We start from the raw sequence: 26,442 nt of genomic DNA, 5'->3' as shown, positions 1-26,442 counted from the left end.
GGTGGTGCAGTGGTTGAGAATCTACCTGCCAATGCAGGGGACATGGGTTCGAGCCCTGGTCTGGGAAGATCCCACATGCCGCGGAGCAGCTAGCCCCGTGAGCCACAATTACTGAGCCTGCGCGTCTGGAGCCTGTGCTCCGCAACAAGAGAGGCCGCGATAATGAGAGGCCCGCGCACCGCGATGAAGAGTGGCCCCCACTTGCCGCAACTAGAGAAAGCCCTCGCACAGAAACGAAGACCCAACACAGCCATAAATAAATAAATAAAAAATTAAAAAAAAAATACTCATCTTGTCATCCTGAGTATCTCTGATTTGGAGGTAATTTCAACAATTGCTTTTCTTCTGAAAATGAGCATCTGTCAGGTTTTTTTAGAGTATACTATTCTCACCTTTACTTTTGGTCACCATTTTCTATCTAGTTATTTATATTTGGACTTCCTAATGAAGGGCCTCATTATAGCTGACTTCCTGGAGGTGAAGTTTGCTACCTTTGAGCAGAAAAGGTTGTCAGTGTACATAAGGCCAGTTCTTTGACTCAGAGGAAGGGAATGATATCTAAATAATAATAAATGAAGATTGAATTTTTAGCATAACTTCTTTGAACAAACCAAAGGTAAGAGAATGGTTGAGGTTGCGTAGCCCCAATCCACATCTCCCCACCAGGATGCTTGTCCTCTGCAGCAAGAATTTTAAGAAACAGAGGAAGTCAAGACCTAAAATGAAATATAAGTGAAATGAATGGCAGAGAGATGAGGAGGTCCCAGTGGGGAGTGTTATGTGAAATTAGTCTGGAAAAGTAGATAGGATTAGGCCGTGGAAGTCTTTGTAGGCAATGTTAAGGAGTTCTGGTCTTTATCCTAAAAGTAAAGGAAAGGTGTCAGAGAGTTTGAAGCAGGGAGGTATTGGTAAAATTTGTATTTGGAAAAGTTTTTCTGACTACTGAGTGAAGGGAGGCAAGAGAAGTTGCAGGGGATCCAGTTATGAAGCTTTGCAGGCAAGCGGTGGCTGGGGTTTGGTGTAGAGTGGCCATAGTGGAGATAGAGTTGGGTGGACTTGAGCTATGTAGACAGTTATATCAATAAAGTTGGGAGTTGAATAAAATAGAGTCAAGCGAGAAAGATGGAGACCCTATAAGGATAGTTCCCAGCTTTCTGATTTGAAGGGATGACAATCACAAGTTTGGTTTTAAACATGTTTTGTGTAAACAGCTTATGAGACAATCAGCTGGAAATGTAAAGTGGATGACTGGGCATGAGGGTCTAGAGTTGAGAATGAATTCTGAGCCAGGAAAGTATCTTGGTATGTCAATACCCGTTGTGCTTATTGAAGCCCTTGGCTTGGATGAGAGAGTTCTTCAGTGAGAGGCATGGAAGTTCAGGACTGAGCCTTGAGGAACACCAACACTTCGAGTTGGGGCAAGGAGAGGATCCCGCAAAGACTTGGATGGGGCAGGGGGTGAGGGTCATAAGCCAAGGGGAAGTACAGTACAGTACAGCATCACAGTATCCAAGGGAAGAGAGTTTCAAAAAGGAAGGAGAGAGAAAAACATTCAATGTCTCAGAAAGGGAATGCGGGGCACAAAATACCAGAAATGAAACACAAGGCACACACCTTTCCTCTAAGTAAGGAAGAGAATTGAGCACTGTTTCTACGTGGTTTATACGTGGACTCATCCACAGGAGATTATGGGCAACTTATTATAAACTTGCTGCTGTTTCACTAAATCAGTATTAGTGCACTAAGCAGCTGACATGGTAGCAAGAGCAGCAAAGCTCAGTGTAAGAGCAGCCAGCACACACTGTCAGGTTCAAACATGACGATCAGATTCCTAGCTCCTGAGATAGTCCCACACAGCAGCCAAGTACACTACCTGTCAAGGCTGCCTGATCACGGCAAACTGATCTCATGGTCTCACGCCTGCCTCCTCCCCTCGCCCCTCCTCCCGCGCAGCCCTAGGCGTGCTGCCCTTTGAGATGGCAGCTCCGGGCTCACACACAGAGGACAGGCAGTCCTGGCACAGAAATAGTTCATCCGGTGAGAGCAGCAACCTGAAAGTCTCAGACAACTCCTTCTAACGAAGTATCACATTCCTCTCACAATTCTTTCTGTTCTCATCTCACCACGTATTTTTTTGGGTACAGACATTAGTTATTTTACACCGAATGCCATATATCTAGACAATGAGAACTCTATGTATTGTGTTGAGAAAATTTCATATTGGGTCCCTAGAGTCCTGGGGGATTTCTGTAAGTTCCAGTTCTTGTTTGGCTTTTCTTAGAGTCAGACTGCCTGCTATCCTTCTAGCTAACCAGTCCTTCCAGCCAGCCATTCATCCACCAGTCACAGTCTCAAGCCCTGTACTAGCTACTATGGGGTACAAAAGTGAGAAATGCTATAGAGGAAGTAAGTCATGTACACAAATAGTGATGACTCAAGATGTAGTGATAAGTGCCAAGAGAGAGATGGGGATGAAGACCTGTGGGCATCCAGAGGGAGAAGCTCTTAAAGGGTTATCAACAGAGACCGAACACCATCTAATTTATGTTCCTAAGATCTCTCTGGCTGCCGCATAGGTTTAGGGAGGGTGTGAGCAGGTAGTGCCCAGGCAAAGAAAAGAGCAAGCCTAAAGGTCCGAGGAGGGAAAGAGCTTGGTGCATCCCAGGATTCGTGGGTGCGAGGGTCTATGTGTTGGAGTCCAGTGAACAAGAGCTAGAAAGAGGACCGAGGTCAAGTTGGAGAGGTCAGCAGGGCCAAATCTTCAGGGTTTTTGAGAGGAGTTTGGATTTGAAATTTTGTTGTTACTGTTAGAACACTAAAAACATTGATGTTCCATCATAGGAAAGTGGAAATTAGATCAGCTTGGTGAAAAACAGAGCTGTGCTTTTTTACATTTAGAACAATAGAAAGAGGATCTGCTTGTACACAATTGACCATATGAATGCCAGATTGTTGAAACGTTCTTGTAATTGCTTGTAATGTTTCCTCTGGGGAATTTAAAATGAGGTCTTGATGAACTGCAGCCACTGATGCTGATTATACCAAGACCTTGCCCCAAGTACAACCCTAGGAAATATTTTCAGTTTCCTTTCATTCTCCGAAGGATACAGCTTGGAAACGGCCTTTGCCCCTGAGCTTCCTGTCCTGACCCGTTAGAGTTGTGTGTTTGAGCGAGGGTGGGAGTGTTAGGTGAGCCTGAGGCAGTCCACACACGTTGCTGCATTGTCTGTAGAGTTTCCAACTCCTGGATCTTCCTCCTGGAGGGGAACGTGGGTGGTGGTGGGCAGATCAGCCTGTGTCTGGCTGCCCGGCAGGCTTTTCTAAGAAGCACCTTGAGGGTCAGTGATGGTATGCTATTATAGTTATTATGATAATAAATGCTTAAGTGCCAAAGAAGCAGTATACATTGGAGTCAGACACAATTACCACCCAAGCTTTACTAGACTGAAAGAAATACATGAAAATCAGTGAATGATTCGGTTTATGCAGGGCTTGAGGTGAACTTGATGAATCTCGTTCCTTTAGCTGTGGAGATCATCCCCGCTGACAGGGCAAAGATTTAATGAAGTAGAGTGAGGGGGTGGAGAGAGGAAAAGACAAAACCTTGAAGAGATGTCCCTAATTTGGAAAGAGTACCATACAAATGAATAGTCAAGTAAGAGTAGTGGGTAGGACCTGGCTCCTATGATACAGAGTTCAGTGAAACAGGGAGAAAGATCCTGCTGCTTTTAATTCTTAGACCCTATAAGGCTTCAGGTCTATTCAGGGTCTGAGTCTGATTTGTTTCTATATTTTCTGGTACAGTGATAGTTTAATGCCAGGTCCTGGACCCGTACCTGTCCATGGTGAAGTGAGGAAAACAAGGATAACATGATGAGTATGTGACAAAGCCCAGTAAATGTCAAATAAGTATATATTTAATGTCTTATTTGACGAAATAAAACATTGCAACTCCCTTTATTGAAATCTTGCTGGCGCAGGACTATAGAAATCTTGCCGGCTCAGGGCTTCCCTGGTAGCACAGTGGTTAAGAATCCACCTGCCAATGCAGGGGACACAGGTTTGAGCCCTGGTCCGAGAAGATCCCACATGCCGTGGAGCAACTAAGCCTGTGCACCACAACTACTGAGCTTGCACTCTAGAGCCCGTGAGTCACAACTACTGAAGCTCGCTCACCTAGAGCCTGTGCTCCACAGCAAGAGAAGCTGCTGCAATGAGAAGCCTGCACACCGCCATGAAGAGTAGCCCCGGCTCGCCGCCACTGGGGAAAGCCCGCGTGCAGCAATGAAGACCCAACACAGCCAAAAATAAAAATAAAATAAAAAAAGAAAGGAATCTTGCTGGCTCACGAAGTCCCAGTGTCTAAAATGAATGAAATAAATATACATCTCATTGAGAACAGAAGGAAGGAGAAAAAGGAGTAAAAATCAGTTAGACAAAATCTATCAGTGAGGTCCTTTGGAGAGAAAGGGGATTTATCCAGAGAGGGAAAGGAAAATCTGCAACAAAATGACAGGTGAATAGTTTGATACATTTGTTATAGAAATAATTCATGATAATTTAAAACATCGTGCCTGATAGACAAATAGCCAAAGATCATGAACAGACAGATATCAAAGTAGAGATAAAATAGTAAACCAGCATATGGCACTTTTCAACCCTCCCTTCCTAATCTCTTTACCCACCTCCAGCTACCTATTTCCTTTCACTGCTTTATGTATTTCTCCTTAACAAATATTGCTATCCCCATATTCTCCCTATGTTATTTACCTTGTTTATTTTCTTTTCCTCCAATTCGCATGAAAACTCCATGAAGGCTGGAACACTATTTGTTTTGTCTACTTCTGAATCCCCAGTGCCTAGAACACTGCCTGGCACATAGATGCTCAATCTATATTTATTGGATGAATGGACCTTGACAAATGATTCCCAGCCGACCCAGGACACGTCCAAGACCCCCATCTTTTTTTTTTTTTCAAGACCCCCATCTTTATACTTCCATCACTTGCTTTTGTGTCAAGGCTCCCTGATGGAAAGTAGACAACATATTTATAAAATTTACAGCTGACCCCAAATTTGGAAGAATAGCAAGTAGATTACAAAATAAAAATGAAAAAAATTCTAGACATAAAATTGAACAAGGCTAAACATAAGGGAAGGAAAGTATAATCAAGAGCATTTTTAGCAAATCCTCTTGTTTTAAAGTGTATTACAGGTGTGTATTTAGGTCTGTGAATCTAAATAAATCATGATATAAGTTACCAAGGAAGGCTGTTTTCTGGATTGGGGTTGTATGGAGAAAAGTGTCCCCTCAATTAACAGGGAAGAGAGTAACTGCTAAATATTGGGGGTTTTTTTGTTTTTTGTTTTTTTTTTACTTTTTTTTTTTTGGCTGCTGCCTCACAGCATGCAAGATCCTTAGTTCCCCCACCAGGGGTCGAACCCGTCCCCCCTGCATGGAAGCATGGACTCTTAACCACTGGACCGCTAATGAAGTCCCTGGTATTTGTATTTTTTTTTTTAATTTTTAAATTTTTTGGCTGCATTGGGCCTTCGTTGCTCCGCGTGGGCTTTCTCTAGTTGCGGCGAGCGGGGGCTACGGTGCGTGGGCTTCTCATTGGTGGCTTCTCTTGTTGCGGAGCACGGGCTCTAGGGGTGCGGGCTTCAGTACTTGTGGCTTGTGGGCTCTAGAGCGCCGGCTCAGTAGTTGTGGCGCAGGGGCTTAGTTGCTCCACGGCATGTGGGATCTTCCCGGATCAGGGATCGAACCCGTGTCCCCTGCCTTGGCAGGCGGATTCTTAACCACTGCGCCACCAGTGAAGTCTGGTATGTGTATTTTTAAAGCATGTCCAGACGTATGGGGCCACATGGAGTCCTGAAGATGGTAGAAACACATCTAGGGGTTTCCTGAAGTTCAAGAGAACATTCATTCATTTGTTCATTAAAAATATCTCACATACCTACTATGGACCGGGCACTGTGCCATACAGTAGGGCTTTATATTTCCTTCTCTAAAGCATGAGATGTGTTTTCAGCCTGTTAGAATAGCAGAGTCCAGTGCAAAGTATTGCCCTCGGACACAGCTTTATTTTTAAAAAATTTTAAAAATATTTTTTGGCCAACCTTTAAAAATCAGTAGATTTCATACCCAAAGCCAGATTTCTGTCTTTAAAAAACATAAGTGGAAATGCTGATTACAATAGGCATCATTCCCATGGGGCTACCATTGGCTGGGGGTGAAGTGCTGCTTCTTCCTTTAGCCCTTTTGTCAGCGTCCCCACTGCTCCCTGTTGCCTTGCTCCTGGCCTGACAGTGCCCTTTGGCAACCAACGTGTCCTGGTAGTGGCTGGACAGAAATCAGTCACAGAATAAAAAAGGCCAGGCACAAGCTGTAGGAGGCCCATTTTATTAAGCCCAGTTGAAAGAATATTCTGGAATTAGAAAAATAAAGATTTTTTTTCCAGCAGTGAGAATGAATAATAATTGCTCTTAGGAAAGTTAGTCTAAATTTGGGAGATGACTTGAGAGAGGCCATGTTTCACATGCATCAAGGACAGAAAGGATTATTCCATGCCAAAGGAGCAAACTCTCTCTCCTCAGTCTCTGGGTGTGAATGTTTGGAAGATTCGATAGTGAGCCAAGTGTAGTGCAACTAAGTGTTGAGCTCAGTGCAGCCTGGTCCCACAGGCAAGGCTGGAGAGAGTTTCTTCCTGGCATTTTCACATACTGCAGATACAGGCGGCCAATACATTCCCTAGGCCTGAGGCCCACAGGTCCCCTCACTCCAGCCTGCATAACCCTGGGCTTAAAGGGAAACCCATTTGAGAAGAGGAGGGTAGCTTAGCGATAGGTTTGTAGCTGAGTTCCAGAGTGGAGATGCTGGCTGAAGCCCTCCCTTGCTGGAACTATACTGCATCTCCATTGAAGGCTGTGAATTTAAAAGAGGAACATCAATTCTTGCATAGTAGAGCTTTAAAGGAGAAAGGATAGAAGGAGAGGGAAATGGTTTAAAAAAAAGATTATAACAAGGTTATCTATTTTTAAAATAGTGCTCTAAAAATATATCATTTCCTTATGAAATTAACTACTACCAGCAAAAAGTTTGTTCTGAATAAAAAAGACACAATGGGGCTTCCCTGGTGGCGCAGTGGTTGAGGGTCTGCCTGCCGATGCAGGGGACAGGGGTTTGTGCCCCGGTCCGGGAGGATCCCACATGCCGCGGAGCGGCTGGGCCCGTGAGCCATGGCCACTGAGCCTGCGCGTCCGGAGCCTGTGCTCCGCAGCGGGAGAGGCCACAACAGTGAGAGACCCGCGTACCGCAAAAAAAAAAAAAAAAAAAAGAAAAAAGACAATGAAAAATTTGTAATTATTTTGAGATTGCTCCCAAAAGTCATCTGGGGTAGAGATCCCGCTGGGTATCGTCACAAGGATCTCTGGCTGGTGAATTTAGCTCCTAATTGTGCCTAATGAGGTACCTGGTAGAAATTTCACAGCACATGACAGCTGTGTGGCACATCTGTTAGAAATCCAAAAAAACAAATTGGTTACACAAACATTCTTTGGGAAAGTTTCAGCTTAACACCAGTTCTGTGAAAAAGCCCTGGGAGTTTGAATTGAATGCAAACTTCATATGCTTTGAGTTTAATGAGAATGTTAGGCTCATCCATGGAATTATAATGTCTGGTCCTGTTGTAAGCTGAGCTGTTCAAACCACACTTGAAGAACTGTAGTAAATTCTGGTCAGTTAAAGAAAGATAATGAAAAGTAGAGTTTGTTCCTAGGAGGGGCATCAAGAAGAAATCATGACCTGGGAAATGGTTGAAAGTCTTGGAGGTGACAGGTCTCCAGTTTAACCTGAAGAAGAAAAGACTAAAGAGGGAGATGCTCTAACTATCTTCTGATACTCAAGGACTTGGCTGATGCAGTACCTTGTAAAACAGTGCCTGAAAGAAACACCTGATGAGTACATAAATAAATGGAGAAGAGAGTAGGTATGCCAGCGTGTGTGCCTGTGTGTGTGTGCGCGTGCACGCGCATGTGTATGTGTGGTTTTCCAGGGAAGAACAGAACACATGGTAAAAATTACAAGAAGGGAGGCAGATTTAAAACTGCATAAAAATAATTTGTAATAACCAGTGCTGTTTAAGGAGGGATGGGACATCTTACTAGATTAGGAAGAATTCTAGAAGGGTCTGAGTAATTCTCTATGAGGGAGTTATAGAAAGAATACCTACATGCAATGGCAAGCCAGCTCTTGGAGGCATAGGGATAACATAGAAAGGTGAGGGCATTGCAATTGGACAGACCTGGGAGCAATTACATCCTTGCCACTTAGCTGTGTGACCTTAGGTGAGACACCTACCCCCTCTAAGCATTCATTTCTTCATCTGTTGACTGGGGATAATTAAACCCATGTTAAAGTGTTACTGTGAGAATGAACTGAGCTGCTGAATGTAAAGTCCTAGATATAGAGTGGGCTCTAGATAGATGTTCTTGACTTTGCCTAGATTAGGTGGCATCCAAAGGCGTAAGAGAGTGTTTTAGGAGCTCTTGCAAGGAAGTCACTTAGGTGACTTCAGATATACTTAGTCACCTTTGCCACCTTTGTGCCTTCAGAGCTGACCCAGCCTGCACAGGGCAGCTGCTCCATACATGTTGGTACATTTGCTGACTTTTTAAAGTCAGTACTCTGGGTAAGTCATGGCCCTGGGCACTGCCAGAGACAGGCTATCACTGGGGTTGCATGGCCAATGGAGACAGTGTGTCTGGGGGAAAGAAAGTGGGTTTTGGCATCAGACAGAGGTTCAAATACCAACTCTCCACTGGCTCAAGTTACTTAACCTTTCCAAGCTGCATTTTTCTCATCTAAGGCAATGCCTATTTCATGTGAGTTAGGGGTGAAATAGCACAGATGAAGGACTTGATGTTCTTTTCTCAGTGGGGTCCTTTCAACAATCCAGGGAGGCACATAATGAAGACTGAATTTCTGAAAGAAGAAATAAGATTCAGAGAGTTGAAGTGATTTGCCTAAGGAATTAGTAGAACCGGTATTTGATACCATTTTTTTACCTCAAGGCTCATCACCTTTTCCAAACCATGGCTGACCCTTTTTTTTTTTTTTTTTGCCGTACGCGGGCCTCTCACTGTTGTGGTCTCTCCCATTGCGGAGCACACGCTCCGGATGCGCAGGCTCAGTGGCCATGGCTCACGGGCCCAGCCGCTCCGCGGCATGTGGGATCTTCCCGGACCGGGGCACGAACCCACGTCCCCTGCATCAGCAGGCGGACTCTCAACCACTGTGCCACCAGGGAAGCCCTGACACATTTTTTGAGCATCTGCTGTGTGCCAGGTACAGTACTAAGGATTTCCCCTGTTACCTCATTGGTGGTTTCAGTCCCACATGGAGATGTTAGTCACTCCATGAATCTCTTTGGAACGTGCACAGGATAAACTTTCCTAGACACTTGGGGAAAGTCATTCTTAATGGGACTATGGTTCTTTTTGACACCTGGCTTTGGGAGAGACACTTATGGCAGTGAGAGGGGAGGAAATACCTGTCCAGACAGTCATATTAGCGCCTCAAGAAAAGGGAACCCTGCTACACTGTTGGTGGGAGTGTAAATTGGTGCAGCCACTGTGGAAAACAGTATGGAGGTTCCTCAAAAAACTAAAAATAGAGTTGCCATATGAGTCAGCAATCCCACTCCTGGGAGTTTATCTGGACAAAACTATAATTTGAAAAGTTACATGCACCCCTATGTTCATAGCAACACTATTTACAATAGCCAAGCTGTGGAAGCAACCTAAATGTCCATGGACAGATGAATGATAAAGAAGATGCAGTACACATACACAATGGAATATTACTCCCCCATAAAAAAGAATGAAATAATGCCATTTGCAGCAACATGGATGGACCTAGAGATTATCATACTAAATGAAGTAAGTCAGACAGAGAGACAAATACCATATGATATCATTTATATGTGGAATCTAAAATATGACACAAATGAACACATCTACAAAACAGAAAACTACTCACAGACAGAGAAGGGACTGTGGTTGCCAAGGTGGGTGGGGAGGGATAGACTGAGTTTGGGATTAGCAGATGCAAACTATTATATATAGAATGGATAAATAACAAGGGCCTACTGTAGAACACAGGGAACTATATTCAATATCCTGTAATAAACCAACCATAATGGAAAAGAATATGAAGAAGAATATATATATATGTATGTATAACTAAATCACTTTGCTGAACACTAGAAAATAACAGAGCATTGTAAATCAACTATACTTCAATAAAATAAATTTAAAAAAATATTTGTTCCTCAGCCTTGATCATCACTGTAGGGACGGATGCTAAGGGTCCTGAACAGATGACACCATCGGCTCTTACACAGTCGTGCTGGAGTGCACAAGCTGGCAGTTCTCAGGTCTTCTCCAGCTCATAGACTTGTACTATGGGCTTGCACAGAATTTTAAAAATGAATTCCTTGCAAATATTTAAATCAGGACTTTTCACGTAGAAACACACAGTAAAGATTTTGGGTTTCTCTGGAGGAGTCAGTAACACTGTCTGGCAACACTGACCTCACGTTCTCTTGGGTTCTCCCAGGCAACACCTGACCAGCACTGCTTCCTTAGGTAAAGCAAGAACTCTCTCCATCATCAAGTGGTGCATTTGACCCCCTTACCTTCTGCCGTTGAGCAGTTTGAATTAATATGCAGTACCCTGGGCATCATTTGTATTCATAATAATAACACGCCCGGGAGGATTGCCCCTGACTTGTTTCCTGCTGACGATGTCTTTTTTTGCCCTGAACCTAGTCTGTGATTGCAATGGGAAGTCCAGGCAATGCGTGTTTGATGAGGAACTTCACAGACTGACAGGAAATGGATTCCGCTGCCTCCACTGCAGTGACAACACGGGTGGCATTCACTGCCAGAGGTGCAAGGAAGGATTTTACCGCCAGAGAGACAGAGACCGCTGTTTACCCTGCAATTGTAACTCCAAAGGTAGCTGGATAAAGGGGGAAAGAAAGAGGGAGGGGGGAGGGGAGAGAATGGGGAGGGTGTGAGGGGGAGGGGAGAGAATGGGGAGGGAGGGAGGCAGGGAGAGAGACAGAGCAGGCCAGGAGGGAGATGTTCAATTTCCAGAACAATTGGGAAGATACTGTTCTTTTTAGCAATTTCAATCTTAAAGGAAATATGTTTTTCTTAAGTCTGGGTTATAGGAACAAGCTGTGGTCTTTAGGGTACATTAGTTTGAAGTCTAGTCCCAAGAGAGACACACGATTACTTTCCTGGCAGATAACAGTCTGTGACCTGGGAACAAAGAAGCTTGCCACTCTTCCAGTGATAGTTCTTCATATCCATAACTGTCCCTTTGGCTGACCTCTCAAAAAATAAGAGATTAGAAAGATCTGTTTCTGGTGGTGTCCTGGGCGCTAGCAATATGAAGTGATACTAATAGAAGAGACAGACAAATAAATAGGCAGATTAGAGTCATTCACAGGGTTGTGAACAAGAGAAAACAGAACAACAAATAGGAAGCACCTAACAAGGCAGCTGGTTCATAGGAGAGCCTGTTTTTGTTGTTGTTTGTTTTTCTTAAATGTATCACCCACTGCTGTATTCTCAGAACTATAGGTAGTTTTTGTGTATGCAGACACACACATCCTGCTATATTCATCGTGGGCGGACAGTAAAGACAAGTTAGTAAATGTAAAGAGGGAAAGAGAGGTAAATAAGTTGGGACTTTTTAAGGCTACCTTGTTTGTCTTTTATCCTCCTTGGTAGTATCTGTTTCTCCTCTTTGCCAGAAAGTGTTTAATAGCATAATATGATCCATATTAGTCTACCAAAAAGGTGTAGCCTTAGTGCATGGCTATGACTTAGTGTAGTTCTGTGGAGCCATTTCTTAGCAGCAGCTGAAAGAGTCTAAAAATGGGCAGATTTTGGCCTAGCCATGACTTGCTGGTAGAGTGTGTCAGGGAGCTTTATAGAAAACTGGGGTGACCCTGTGTTGGTATAGACCCATATACCAGCAATCATTCCCAGATTCTTCAGACTTGCTGCTATTATGTGGTTTGAGTCAGATTTGCTCAGCTTTGTGGCTTTGACTCAGCATCCAGAATCCTTTGGGTTTAGCAATTCTCCCTCTGAATCAAAGAATGTCATAAAGAAAAATTAAAAGAAAAATGATTCTACTTTAATGGGCATTTAACCTCTCTGAAGACCCTGTATCCCCTTAGGTTATGCAGCTTTGTTGTGAGTCACTGGAGTTGGGTCATCCCAGCAAAATAATCAGCGAGAATGTGATGAGAAATATAATTGGCTCTGCTGGAAAGCCTGGCCTGAAGACAAGGTTATTAGTCTCAGAATAGACAAGGAGCCTGCAGCCTAGCAAAAAGAGATGGTAATGAAGCTTTACCACGCCATCATTTCTTTTACTCTGTGTAGTCCATTGCCCACCCAGCAACAGTGAGCCTGGCTCTTTCTTTTCTTTGGGGGAATAGATATCTCAGACTCAGGGTGAACAGCCTAGTAGGAAGCAGTGGAGCCCAGCGATGATTTATATCTTGTATGATAGCTACCATGCATTACACACTTACTCTATGCCAGGCACTTTTCTAAATGCTTTCATCCAGTAATTAATTTAATCTTCACAAATAACCCTATGAAGGGGGTGCTATTATGATGTTCATTTTACAAATGAGGTATCAGAGGCTTAGAGAGGGAATTTATGAAACGAGGGCTGAGTGGCATGTTGGTGGCAGGGACTGTACCCACCATGCACCATCTCTGGCTACATGTTGGCTGCACAGGTCACTAAATCAGTGGCACAAATTTAATTCCCTATGTGATTTCTCAGTTGCCCAACCAGCCAGGAGGTATTTTTCACTTTCAAATAGTAACTTCCCAAGGGAATTTGTTGTATATTCAATTTCAAATGCAGAATTCATCTTACCAAAAGCTACCATTCCATGCATGGCAAATGAAGCCAACAGCATTCATAATCCCCAAAGTGGTCACAGATTTTGGATGTCATATCAATTTCTCCTAAATATAGCAACTAGGCTTATTTTTAAGTGATGATTTTGTGGGCTCAGCAACAGGGCTGAATTATCCTCAATTCTTATAACCCTGATAACGTTTTGTGGATGCTTTGAGATTCACCGTGTGTGTGTGTGTGTGTGTGTGTGTGTGTGTGTTTTCCTCCCCAATACCTAAATTCTTGAGATTTATGTAGACATCAATGATATTGGGCTTGTTCTCTTTTTTTTTTTTTTTTTTTTTTGCGGTATGTGGGCCTCTCACTGTTGTGGCCTCTCCCGTTGTGGAGCACAGGCTCCAGACGCGCAGGCTCAGCGGCCATGGCTCACGGGCCCAGCCGCTCTGCGGCATGTGGGATCTTCCCGGACAGGGGTACGAACCCGTGTCCCCTGCATCGGCAGGCGGACTCTCAACCACTGCGCCACCAGGGAAGCCCTGGTTATCTTCTCTTGATGATTCACTGTGAGGCCCTGTTCCTCCTCTGGCCTTCTCTGGTTTGTCAGGAGCCTCATATCTAGCGGTGCCCTCTGGGGACCTGCTGTCGTCTATGTTGACCCCCCCACCCCATCATCCATATCCCAGGTCTGTTCATTCTACATCTGCGGTGGCTCTCACAGCATGTGCCTCCTCCCCTTCTCATCCAGACTCCTCTAATCTGGGCCATCGTGTCAGGGGAGGATTTTTGCCCTGAGAGCCTGCTGCTCTCCTGTCCCCAAGCCATCCTGCAGTTGCTCTAGAGTTGACCTTCTAAACTGCACATCTGATCTCATCGCCACCTGCCTGATCCTCTGAGAACTCCCTATTATCCACAAATGGATTTGTTATCCTTCCATCAGTTCTTAATTCACCAGTAGATACGGCGAGCTAATATAAAGCACCCAATTCAGTGTCTCACACGTAGCAGGTGCTCAAAAAATGTAGTGTCTGTTATTATCGCTGAGGGCCCTTTCAAGTGTTACAAAGTTGACATGGAGACTTTCACAGACTCTAACTGTGAATGTGACTAATGTATTTCATGTTTCACCTGCGGCTATAGATACAGAGCCAGTACTTTTATTGATTTGAATTGTATCCACAAGTGAATTAAAAGTTCACAGACTGGGGCTTCCCTGGTGGCGCAGTGGCTGAGCGTCCGCCTGCCGACGCAGGGGACGCGGGTTCGTGCCCCGGTCTGGGAGGATCCCACATGCCGTGGAGCGGCTGGGCCCGTGAGCCATGGCTGCTGAGCCTGCGCGTCCAGAGCCTGTGCTCCGCAGCGGGAGAGGCCACAACAGTGAGAGGCCCACGTACCGCAAAAAAAAAAAAAAAAAAAGTTCACAGACTGGTAAGAAATTAGGAAAAAAAAAAGGAGCTAATGGCTAGAGTTCTGTTGACTTTACAGATTATGAATAGCCTAATTATCACAGTTAGTTGGAATATAAGGATTACTTTATAATTTCGCCAACTGCTGGGAAGTTATCAAGTGGGTGAGCCACCTTCCACCTCATCTTTTGGCTTTTTCCTAACTCCTTTCACAATAGCCACATCCTCTTTCTTAAGGGTTAATGAATCCAACAGATTTCTGAGCCTCTTCTTTGTGTTGGGTGCTGGGGATACAGCAGGGAACATAAGCTGAGGTAGTCATTGGTAAGCAGGGCTAAGGACTGGGGTAGCAGTGGGGTGGATATTTTAGATATGAGAGTCAGAGAAGGTTTCTCTAGGGAAGTAATATTTAATCAAAATGTTAAGTGCTGAGAATGGGCCAAGGAGGGGAGGTTCTGGGGAAAGAGCATCCAGGCTGAGGGAGAAGCAGGTGCAAATGCCCAGAGGAGAGAAGCAGTTGGCACGTTCCAGGAACAGGGAGGGGAGCTGGGGAGCTGGACCTCAGTGAAGGAGAGCGGGAGATGAAGCAAGAGAGGTCGAGTTTGTAGGCCGTGGTACAGAGTTTGCACTTTATTCCGCTCAGAGTGGGGACCCACTGGAAGACTTAAACAGACGAGTCATATGATCTGAATTCCGTTTGAAAAGGAGCACTCTGGCTTCTGTAGAGAGAATGGAGCATAGGGAGGCAAGGATGGAGGCGGGAGGAAGAGTGTGAGGCAGGGTCCGGGTGAGAGAAGATGGAGGCTGGAACTGGGGTGTGGAAGGGGGTGCGGTGAGGGGTGGCTGGATTCCAGAGTGGCACATTTTGTTATCCTGAGCACCTCTTGCCTTTCATCAATACTCAGTCTGCGAGGTCCCATTTTACAGAGCATGTCTATAAAAAATTAATCATAGGACAAGTACTCTAGTGCCCCAAACCAGGTAAAATGCACAGGGTCTTCACTCCTTACAAGGGGTGATGCTCCAAGGGTGAGAATTTCTGCCACTCCAGGTAGGTAGAGGTGCTTTTGGTTAAGAGGCTTTTTTGTACTCTTAAAATCATACCATACAAGCACTGCCCCTTAAAAGATGGCGTTTGCCTGCCAGAGATAAGGGAGAATGTGGCTCACTTTCTCATCCTGTCTTTGTGGAGGCCGAAGTGCTCATTCACCAGTGTCCCTTCTTGAGATCTCAAGGATTTGACAAACTACTTAATGTTGAAACCAGAGTAGATATATAAATAATAATGCGTTCAGGAGTCATTTCTGTTCCTTTCCCTGAAGAAGCTATCCTTGGCTGTCAGGACTTTTCCCTAGTGGGTGGATGCATATCCAGATAATGTGAAAGAATTACTAGAAGCAGCAGGTGGTGGTTATTACTTAGTATTTATTGAGCTCCCACAGGGTGACATTTTCTTCCTAATGTTGCATAAATTAAATATGTCCTTTTCTTCTTTCCTTTTCCCTACCTTGTGGTCACAGGTTCTCTTAGCGCTCGATGTGACAATGCTGGACGATGCAGCTGTAAGCCAGGTGTGACAGGAGACAGGTGTGACCGCTGCCTGCCAGGCTTCCACACCCTCACTGAGGCTGGGTGCACCCAAGACCAGAGGCTCCTGTAAGTGCCTGCCCCGTCACTGTGGCTTCCGCTGTGAATAATGGCAATTGTATCAACATTAGGGACCACTTAACATTTACTGATTAACTGAGTTACTGAAACACCGTTTCGAGGACCTCACGTGGGTCATCTCACTGACTCCTCACAATAATCCTAAAAAATTGGGATTAGCCTTATGCTTGTGTTAAAGATAAGAAACTGAAATCGTGAGAGGATAAATAAGATGCCCAGTGTTGCTGGTGAGGGTGGACTGAAAATTCAGGCTCAGAGTTTTGTCTCTGGAGCCTGTGGTCTTCACCCTGACAACTGCCCCTCCTTTAGATGAACTAGGATGGAAGTAAAGAGTCCTTCAAGTTTTAACTTGGAACTCGTTTCAAATAAACAGACTCAGAGTAGAAGAACTTTCTGCATAATTTTAATCCCCTTTAGCTTGAAGCATTCTCTATCCCTCCTCAACTTCCTTTTTGGAAGAAGGTGGAGCATACATTAGAAATCACATGACCAACCCACAGAGATGCAGAGCTGGCAGGGTGTTGGGCTGGCTTAGAGGAGGGGGAGCTTGACAGGGAAGCCATTGGCTAGAAGGCCACCCACAGAGGAATCGCCTCCCCATTGCCCATGTTTCCAGCCCCTTGCCCCTATGAGACCCACCCAGCAGCCATGCCTGCACCATCCCCATTACCACTGGCCCAAGTTCTCTTACCATCCGGGCCTTTATGTGGCTTGTTCTCTCCCAGACCTCCCTGACCCCTCCCTGGGCCCTGTCTCTCTTTTGTAAACCCTTGTAAACTATGACGTGTGTTGTATCCCAACTCTGCTTCAAATTTCCATTAGCTCCTTGCCCACCTAGAATGAGATCCAAACTTCTTATCTAGGCAGGTAGGGCCCTGCAAGACCCTCCTGCCCCCTCCAGCCTTGGCCTTAGGCTACTGCTCCATTTCTCACCCCCTCCCAGCCTTCCTTTTCTTCTTCAAAGGAGCCAAGCCTATGTGACTTCGGCCTTGGTCTAGAACACTCTTCCCTCCTTCAGAGCCATGCAGAGCTTCACTGGCTCCATCCCCACCTCGTCCATCTCTTCACAGAGGCCTTCCAGACCAGTCCCCACCCCTCCGTGTTCTGACTCTGTTGTTTTACAGTCTCTTATTTTCTACATGCATCTGTTTATCTGTCTCTCCCACTAGAATGTAAGCCCCACTTGGGCTTTGTCTTGCTCACCACTGCAGGAAGAGGCACACAGAGGGTGCTCCAGCTCAGTTACACTGGCGTTATGCTTTATTGCCATTGCTGTTCATGTATCTGCCCTGCCTTGAGACTCCTAGAGAACATGGCTATTTCCTATTTCTTACTATCCCTGGTGCTTAGCCACCAGCAGATGCTGAACACATGTTTCTCAGAGGACCCTGATAATGGTATAGAGGGACCAAGATGGGGAGGATACTGTGGGAAGATGAAGACTGGGAAAGAAATCTTCAGGAAGCTGGTTGGGACTTGACATCTGACTGGATGAGGAATGTGAGGGATGAGGAGTCAGATGCAGGCTTGGCAGGATTTGCTGGGGTCACGGGGCAGTCAGAGGGGGAGCAGGTCAGTAGGGAAAAGACAACAGACTTGGTTTTAGATGCATGAGATAAACACATGTGCTTATGTGCCAAATGCAGTGACAGATACCGGTGCTTTGATGAGTCAGTCATTAGTCAAAGCTCTAGTCTGCACAAGTCAAGGAGATTGTGCTAAAATTAAATGAGGAAAATACTGATTATTTTTCATCGAGAAAGTCTTGCGACCAAAAAAAAAAAAAAAATCAGCGAAACTAGTAGCAATTTAACTCCTAGGTATACGTTCAAGAGATATGAAAACATACGTATCTGCACAGAAACTTGTCCACAGATGTTCACATTAGCATTATTCATAATAGCTAAAAAGTGGAAACAACCCAAATGTCCATTCCAATGAATGGATGAACAAACTAGTATATTCACGTTACAGGATTTTATTCAGCCATAAAAAGAAGGAACTACTGATACATGGTTGAATCAACATGGATGAATCTTGAAAACATATTAAGTGAAAGAAGCCAAACACAAAAGGCCACATGTTGTTCCATTCCATTTATAGGAAATGTTCAGAACAGGCAAATCTACAGAGACAAAAGTTGGTCAGTGGTTGTCTAGGGCTGGAGGGAGGGAATGAGGGTGATTCCTAAAGGACACGGGGTATCTTTCTGGAGTAATAAAAGTGTTCTAAACTTGGTTGTGGTGCTGGTTGCACAACTCTGAGGGTCAACTAAAACCCATTGAATTGTATACTTTAAATGGGTGAATTACATGGTATGAATTATATGTCAATAGAAGTGTCACCAGAAGAAAGAACTAAATGAACCAAAAGCAAGTAGATGGAATCAATCACGATGAAAGCAGACACCACTGAATTAAACAATAGGGAAACAAATGAGAACTTTTTTTTTTTTTTTAATGTCAACTGACCCAAACAGTCAACCAAACTAAACTAAACAGTTTTGTGATGAATGTGGTTTACATTCTGGGGCAAACCCCTCCTCTTTTTTTTTTTTTTTTTTTTTGCAGTACGTGGGCCTCTCACTGTTGTGGCCTCCCCCGTTGCGGAGCACAGGCTCCGGACACGCAGGCTTAGCGGCCATGGCTCAAAAGCCCAGCCGCTCCGTGGCATGTGGGATCCTCCCGGACCAGGGCACGAACCCACGTCCCCTGCCTCGGCAGGCGGACTCTCAACCACTGCGCCACCAGGGAAGCCCCCCTCCTCTTTATAGGATTGGGTAGCAAACAGTTCCTGGACTGGCTGCTGGCCACAGACCACACTTTGAGTAGCTCTAGCATGGACAAACGAATTCTTAAAGGTTCTGAGAGAGATTAGCATGGACAAGAATAGCTAAGAGAGGCCTCACTGAAGATGAAAGATTGACTCAAGTTGGTGACATTTGCTTATGAGTGCTTGATCTTCAGGTGTATAATTGCAAAGTATTTGGAAACACATCCCTAATTTTCTTTTTCTTCTTTCTCAGAGACTCCAAGTGTGACTGTGATCCAGCTGGCATCTCGGGGCCCTGTGACACAGGCCGCTGTGTCTGTAAGCCAGCTGTCACCGGAGGGCGCTGTGATAGGTCTGTGTGAACTGTGACCCTACGGGCACAGCAGGGTGTCCCTTGGCAACTAGCGTGAGAATTCATCCTCTGAGTGCAATTACGGAAAAGGGACACTTAACAAATGTTGATGACCTTCTTCCTGCCCCCTGTCCTCAAAAACTAGGCTTTATTTATTTATGTTTAATTTTACTTTTTGGCGGTGCTGCATGGCGTGGAGGATCTTAGTTCCCCGACCAGGGATCAAACCCGTGCCCCCTGCATTGGAAGCACAGAGCCTTAACCACTGGGACTTCCCTCAAAAACTAAACCTTAAAAAAGGTGCAACCAAGACCCCAAATCTCACTGGACTCCAAGCTTTTGCTCTTTTGCTTTATGCTGTGACAGAGGCACAGGACCCCAGTGAGTCCCTGGCCAGCTGGCTCTGAATCCCAGGTGCTCTGTGCAAGGTGGTATGCTGTGATGAGGTCACATGACTCAACCTGGTCCCAGGAAAGGCCTGGTCTAATGAAACATGTTGGGGAAATCTTAGTAAGTGGGAATATCGCAGTGTATGGCCACAGATAACCATCTCATGCTGAGAAGGACCGGGGGTGGGATGGTGGCTATATGCACACACGTGAACTAGTGGGGGAGATGTAAGAGCCCTTTGGGTCCCAAACCACGTTGGGACAAGTGGTGCAGCCAGGTCGATCCACCTTCAGTTGCTGCTGCAGGAAATTCCTCAAGTACAAACTGTACCTAGACTTAAAACTCTTCCCTCTCCTGAGATTGTTGTGAGCAGAGGGCTGCGAGGTAGGCCCCAGAGGTAAAGGCTTCCCCCTTATTTCCTTAAAAGAAAGAAAGCAGTTCTTTGGCATCCTGCCAGTCTCATATCCCTGGGCAGAGGAAATGCCAGGTACATTCCTGGCTTTTGTTTTCAGGGGGTTCTTTGCTGCTGAGGTGGGGGGGGGTGAGGAAACATAGCTTTAAGTGTTAAAAAAAGGAGTCACTTTTTGAAAGCATTTTAAATTTCAAAATAGAACACAGAAATAGAAAGTCACATAAAATGTTGTCAGCATCACCAATTATATGAAATAGACCTTTGCTAAAAATATGCCAGCCTCATAACACCCTGCCTCCTTCCTAGAAGTCACCACTATTCTGACTTACTTACTTTTCTTCATAATTAATTACCCAAGTACATCCTTAAACACTGTGGTTTCGTTTTGCCTGATTCCCTTCACTTCCCTCCCCCCACCTCCCTTCCTTTATCATTCCCTCTCCACGCTTTCTGTGCCCCCCCACTTCTTTCCTCCCCTCCTCCCTCCCTCCTTCCTTCCTTCTTTCCTTCCTTCCTTGGTTTTTAATCTGAAGGTTTCCTCCACAGAAACTATAATGATTTTTTAAACCCCTTCTCTATAGGAAAAAAAAAAACCCAACTTATTTATTTACAGCTGGTTTCTGAAGCATCTGTTGTTCACGGCTAAACTGCTTTTCCGTGATTTTGCACAATGAACATATTCTTGACATATAGTCCAGTGGATTAGACCACGTAATTTATCAGCAGACATACCTGAGTTAGAATTTTGTCTCAGCCACTTACCAGCTGTATGACCTTGAACACGTTTCTTAACCTCTCTGGCCTTATCATCTAAGAAAATTAGAAATAACAATTCCTATCTCATAAGGTTGTAGTGAGGATTAAATGAGGGAGCATAAGTAAGGTGCCTGGCATATCACAAGTGCTAAATAAGTGATAAATGAAACTACCATTATTTCATGTAGAAGGATGTCGTTAACTTGAACAGAGAAGAAAACAAATCCTTCCCGGCTTTCCCTGCCCTCTCCTCTATGACCCCAGCCTCCGGGACTTGTCTGCCAGCTGCGGTCCTCAGAGAAGTCACCGGAGGGCTTGAGCTAGGAGCAGAGGGGAGGCCAGCCTACATTTTGCTTTTGTAGGAGCCTCTAGCCATCCTTTTTTGGCATAACCTCACCTGCCCCCTCCGCTGGGGATCAGAGCCTAGGTACAGGGGGCAGGGATGGTGGGCAATGCCAGGGAGGGTGGTCTGGGAGGGGTCAGTACAGCTGAGTGGGTGCTGGGGTGGGAGCATTTGCCTTTCTTTTGCTGGCCCCCACTTCCCACCCTTTTGCCCCCGTTAAATACTTACTCCAGGACAGGGCCAGCTCTGCATATCCGTACCTGACCCCTCCCTGTCTTGCCCACTCAATTCCTCACCAAGGATGGGAAAAATCACTGTTTCCAGACCATCACGTCAAACGTGATACTGCTTTACCAGAGCAAGAGAAAGTGAATATTCTTCATGCTTTTTTTTTAAAATTAATCAATCAATTAATTAATTAATTAATTGACTGTGTTGGGTCTTCGTTGCTGTGCCTGGGCTTTCTCTAGTTGCGGCGAGCAGGGCTACTCTTTGTTGCGGTGCACGGGCTTCTCATTGTGGTGGCTTCTCTTGTTGTGGAGCACAGGCTCTAGGCGTGTAGGCTCAGTAGTTGTGGCTCGTGGGCCCTAGAGCACAGGCTCAGTAGCTATGGCGCATGGGCTTAGTTGCTCCGTGGCATGTGGGATCTTCCTGGACCAGGGATCGAACCCATATCCCCTGCATTGGCAGGTGGATTCTTAAGCACTGCACCACCAGGGAAGCCCTTTTGTGCTTTCTTAATGGGGAGCTGTGACTTGTCCATCAGGGGGTCTGGGAGTGGGGGGTGGTATGTGCAACTTAGTATTTCTCACCTCTGGGAATTAATGGGCCGGGTGGAAGAGAAAGTAGAAATGATCCGTCATCATATTCTCTATAGGGACAAGAAATAACCTATAATATTGTCCTGATTTCTAAAACATCACTGCAGGTGCCGACCAGGTTACTACCACCTGGATGGGGGAAACCCTGAGGGCTGTACCCAGTGTTTTTGCTACGGGCATTCAGCCAGCTGCCAAAGCTCTGGAGACTACAGTGTCCATAAAATCACCTCTACCTTCCATCAAGGTAAAGCGATCTGTTTTCTAGGTTTTTTGCTTCTAATGTTGTATAGGGTTTTGTGCTTATAGACTTCTGTCCGCAGGATGGGGTCCTTGAGTCATCTTTAGCAACTCTCTTCTCACTTTAAATGTATATTATTTTGTGAGGCAATAAGGAAGAGCCTAGTGTCTTGTAAAAGTTATAGCTGAATAGTTTACTCAGACCAGCTTATGAATAACTTAAAAAAATAACTAAAAAGAGACCAGATTTTCATCTCCCTGCATTTCCCATCCCATCTATTTTAAAACTACAAAAGAATCATTCTTTTGGATTGAAGGGCTTAACATGAGTCTTCCTGGAATTCACGTTCACTAATAATACCGCTTTCACATACGACAAATGAGTTAATTTATGTGAAATTAGTTACCAAGCTACAAACACTCTAAAAATACAGGAGATTAATATGATTTCAACTCTGAGTTTCTCTTTGAACATACTGGACCCTCTTACCTCACTAAGGCCAGACCCTGTTTATGTAAATAAAATAAAAATACAAATTATAGGCAGATGAAAACATGCTCTCTTATTCCAAGAGTCAGACTCAGAGACAAGAAGTCACAGCAGCTGTAGGGCAGGAGTGGGTGAAGGTGAATACAAAGTAGAGAGGTGCATAGGGGGTTTTGAGGATGGTTCACGAATGTGGAAACATTAAGAAATCCCCACTTGTTACTCACTGCTAGTGAGTAGCAATCAAGTCTTGCCTTGTTTAACTCAGTAGATATTGGGGTTTGTCCAAATGCAGAGTGGTTGTATTTGTGTTTCAGATGTTGATGGCTGGAAGGCTGTCCAAAGAAATGGGTCTCCTGCAAAACTCCAATGGTCACAACGCCATCAAGATGTGTTTAGCTCAGCACGACAGTCAGACCCTCTCTATTTTATAGCTCCTGGTATGTATGGTATTTTTCCTGTAGAAGCCAACTTAGAAGACTAAGAAGTCAGGATAGAAAAATGGGGTTAGAAAATGTGGACATCTTATCACTTAGTGTTCTGGGCAGCAGTATCTCCAGAAGACAATTGGGGCTTCAGCCCTTTTTGACAAAATCATGGCACAGTACAGCAGAACTGGGTGTCCAGGTGGTCAGACCCTGGTTCAGATCCCTACTTCAGTCAAATGGGAAGTTTCTAGGTTTCCCATCAAGACAAGAAATAAGGACAGTGGTCAAATCTGTGGGTCTACTGAGAAACAGATGGAAAAGTGAAAAGAAAGCATTTCTCAGAGCTTTAAACTGCTTGTAAATGTTAAAAATATACATTAGTCAAAGAAGCTGGATGGAAAAGCTCTGGCTAGAATTTTTTAATTAATTAATTAATTTATTTATTTATTTATTTTTGGCTGCATTGGGTCTTCGTTGCTGCATGCAGGCTTTCTCTAGTTGCGGCGAGTGGGGCCTACTCTTCGTTGCGGTGCACGGGCTTCTCATTGCAGTGGCTTATCTTGTTGCGGGGCATGGGCTCTAGGCGTGCGGGCTTCAGTAGTTGTGGCTCACAGGCTTCAGTAGTTGTGGCTCATGGGATCTAGAGCGCAGGCTCAGTAGTTGTGGCACACAGGCTTAGTTTCTCCGCGGCATGTGGGATCTTCCCGGACCAGGGCTCAAACCCGTGTCCCCTACATTGGCAGGCGGATTCTCAACCACTGAGCCACCAGGGAAGCCCCTCTGGCTAGAATTTTAATCCTAGTTCATATCCTTAGCTAATATGTGATTCCTGGGCAAGGTGGCCTCTTAACCTTTCCAAACTTCAGTTCCCTCAGCTGTTGAATGGGAAGAATAATGACAACCTCCACGAATTACTGCCATCAAATGTGATGATGTCAGTGAAAGTATTCTGTAAACTAGAAAGCATTATGTAACAAATGGTATTATTGCTGATAGACCTGGGATCTTTACATATTGGTCTGTCATAGGGGAAAGGGTATGAATCATGTAATGGATGGAATTGTCTTATAATGAGGCCCTTTTAGCGTTTCAGTAACTAACCCTTCTTTGTGGCCAAGAGCTGCATGGCCATGTCCACTGCCATGAACTGGCTCTTCTGGCAGGGTGGCTGGGGAAGGGTGATGGGTGGGTAACGTAGGACCCCAAGAGAAATTGCCAACATCGATGGAAACTTACTCACTCCTTTGCTTCTCCAGTCTCAGAACTGACCTCAGTCTTTTCAAATTCTATTTCACAGCCAAATTTCTTGGGAATCAACAGGTGAGCTATGGGCAAAGCCTGTCTTTTGACTACCGTGTGGACAGGGGAGGCAGACACCCATCCGCCCATGACGTGATCCTGGAAGGTGCTGGTCTATGGATCACAGCTCCCTTGATTCCACCTGGCAAGACACTGCCTTGCGGGATCACCAAGACTTACACTTTCAGGTAAAGAGAGAGACTACAAGTGGGTCAAAGAGAGCAAACTGTGACTGAAGTCTGATTCCTTTGTTCATCCAGTCATCATTCATTGGTTCAACAAGCTTTTCTGAGCACCTTTTATGTACCAAACATGGTGTTATGTGCTGAGACAGGTCATGATTGCTGCCCACAAGCCCCGGACAGGCTAATGGGGGAGAAAAATAAACAGATGATTACAGTGAAGCTTGTAAGGGATAAGGTGGACACAGGTGCTTTGAACACACACAGGAGATATCAGTAACTCACACTGGAGGGATCAAGGAAAGCTTCCCAAGAAGACGTGACAAGTGAAGAGCCACTCTTTAAGGAAAGAAAAGGGGGGAAGGTTAACATGGCAGAAGAAGTATGTTTGAGGAAGTTGCGTACATTTAGGAAATTCTAAGTGGTTAAGCATGAGTGGAGCATGGGGTCAGGGAGAGGAATACAGTGAGAAGTGAGGTCAGAGAAAGAGGCTGAGGTAAGGTCATGGATGGCCCCATGTGTGTCTAAGGAGGTTACATGTTATCCTGTGGAATGGGATATTTTTTGAAGTATAATTGACCTAAACACTATGCTAGTTCCAGGTCTAAAACATAGTGATTTGATATTTCTATACATTACAAAACGATCACCCTGATAATTCTAGTTACCACCTGTCACCATACAGTGTTATTACATTATTGACTATATTCCCCAGGGTGTACATTTCATCCCCGTGGCTCATTTATTTTATAACTGGAAGTTTGTACCTCTTTAATCTCCCTCACCTATTTCACTCATCCCCCCACACCCTCCCTTCTGGCAAATACCTGTTTGTTCTCTGTATCTATGAGTCTGTTTTTGTTCTGTTCTGTTTGTTTGTTTTTTAGATTTCACATATAAATGAAGTCATATGGTATTTGTCTTTCTTTGTCTGAATTATTTCACTTAGCATAATACCCTCTAGGTCCATCCATGCTGTTGCAAATGGCAAGATTTCATTCTTTTTTATGGTTGAGTAATATTCCATTGCATATATATATATATATATATATATATACACACACACACACACACACACACACACACACACATACATACATACATATATACCACATCTTCTTTATCCACTATTGATGGATACTTTCCATATCTTGGCTATTGTAAATAATGGTGCAGTGAACATAGGGATGCATATAGCTTTTTGAATTGGTATTCTTGTTTTTTTCAGAAGAATACCCAGAAGTAGACTTGCTGGATCATATGGTAGTTCTATTTTTACTCTTTTGAGGAACCTCCGTACTGTTTTTCATAGTGCCTGCATCAATTTACATTCCCATCAACAGTGCACAAACATTCCCCTTTCTCCACATCCTTGCTAACACTTGTTATTTGTTGTCTTTTTGATAATAGCCATTCTGACAGGTGTGAGATGATATCTCCTTGTGGTTTTGATGTACATTTCTTTGATGATTAGTGATGTTGAGCATCTTTTCATGTGTCTGCTGGCCACCTGTATGCCTTCTTTGGAAAACTGTTCATTGAGGTCCTCTGTCCACTTTTTAATTAAGCTGTTTGTTTTTTTGATGTTGAGTTGTATACGTTATGTGTATGTTTTGGATATTAATCCTTTATCAAATATATCATTTGCAAATATTTTCTGTCTAGAATGGGAATTTTGAATGGTGGGTACAGAGAGTTCAGGGGAGGGGGCTGTGCCTATTAAGTGCTTAGTACTGTGTCAGAGGCTGAGAATTCAAGATGAAGAAACGTGGTCTTTGTCCTTCAAGAGCTCTTGTCTAGTAGGATATGTAACATGTCAAAAAACAAACATAACACAATACAAAATCTCTTCAGTGGTGGTGCATGCTCATGGGGAGTTGGGAGGAGAGGAAAAAGTCTTAGTTCTGCCTGGAAAAGCATTACTAAGGATG

The 26,442-nt window shown here is 44.5% G+C and overlaps 1 protein-coding gene across 1 annotated transcript in view; it reads left to right on the top strand.

Annotated features, from left to right (window-relative positions):
• LAMC2 (laminin subunit gamma 2) overlaps positions 1-26,442 on the top strand; it is a 58,724-nt gene that overhangs the window by 8,520 nt on the left and 23,762 nt on the right. Inside the window, exons 3-8 of the mRNA XM_082615440.1 lie at positions 10,834-11,022; positions 15,885-16,020; positions 19,058-19,156; positions 21,986-22,122; positions 22,920-23,042; positions 24,328-24,517. Coding sequence (XP_082471566.1) covers positions 10,834-11,022; positions 15,885-16,020; positions 19,058-19,156; positions 21,986-22,122; positions 22,920-23,042; positions 24,328-24,517 — 874 coding nt within the window. The remainder of the gene's footprint in view (positions 1-10,833; positions 11,023-15,884; positions 16,021-19,057; positions 19,157-21,985; positions 22,123-22,919; positions 23,043-24,327; positions 24,518-26,442) is intronic.

Source organism: Mesoplodon mirus, assembly GCF_964341445.2.
Source record: "Mesoplodon mirus genome assembly, chromosome: 3".
In the NCBI taxonomy this organism is placed as follows: Eukaryota; Metazoa; Chordata; class Mammalia; order Artiodactyla; family Ziphiidae; genus Mesoplodon; species Mesoplodon mirus.
This window is presented reverse-complemented; position numbering and strand designations above follow the sequence as displayed.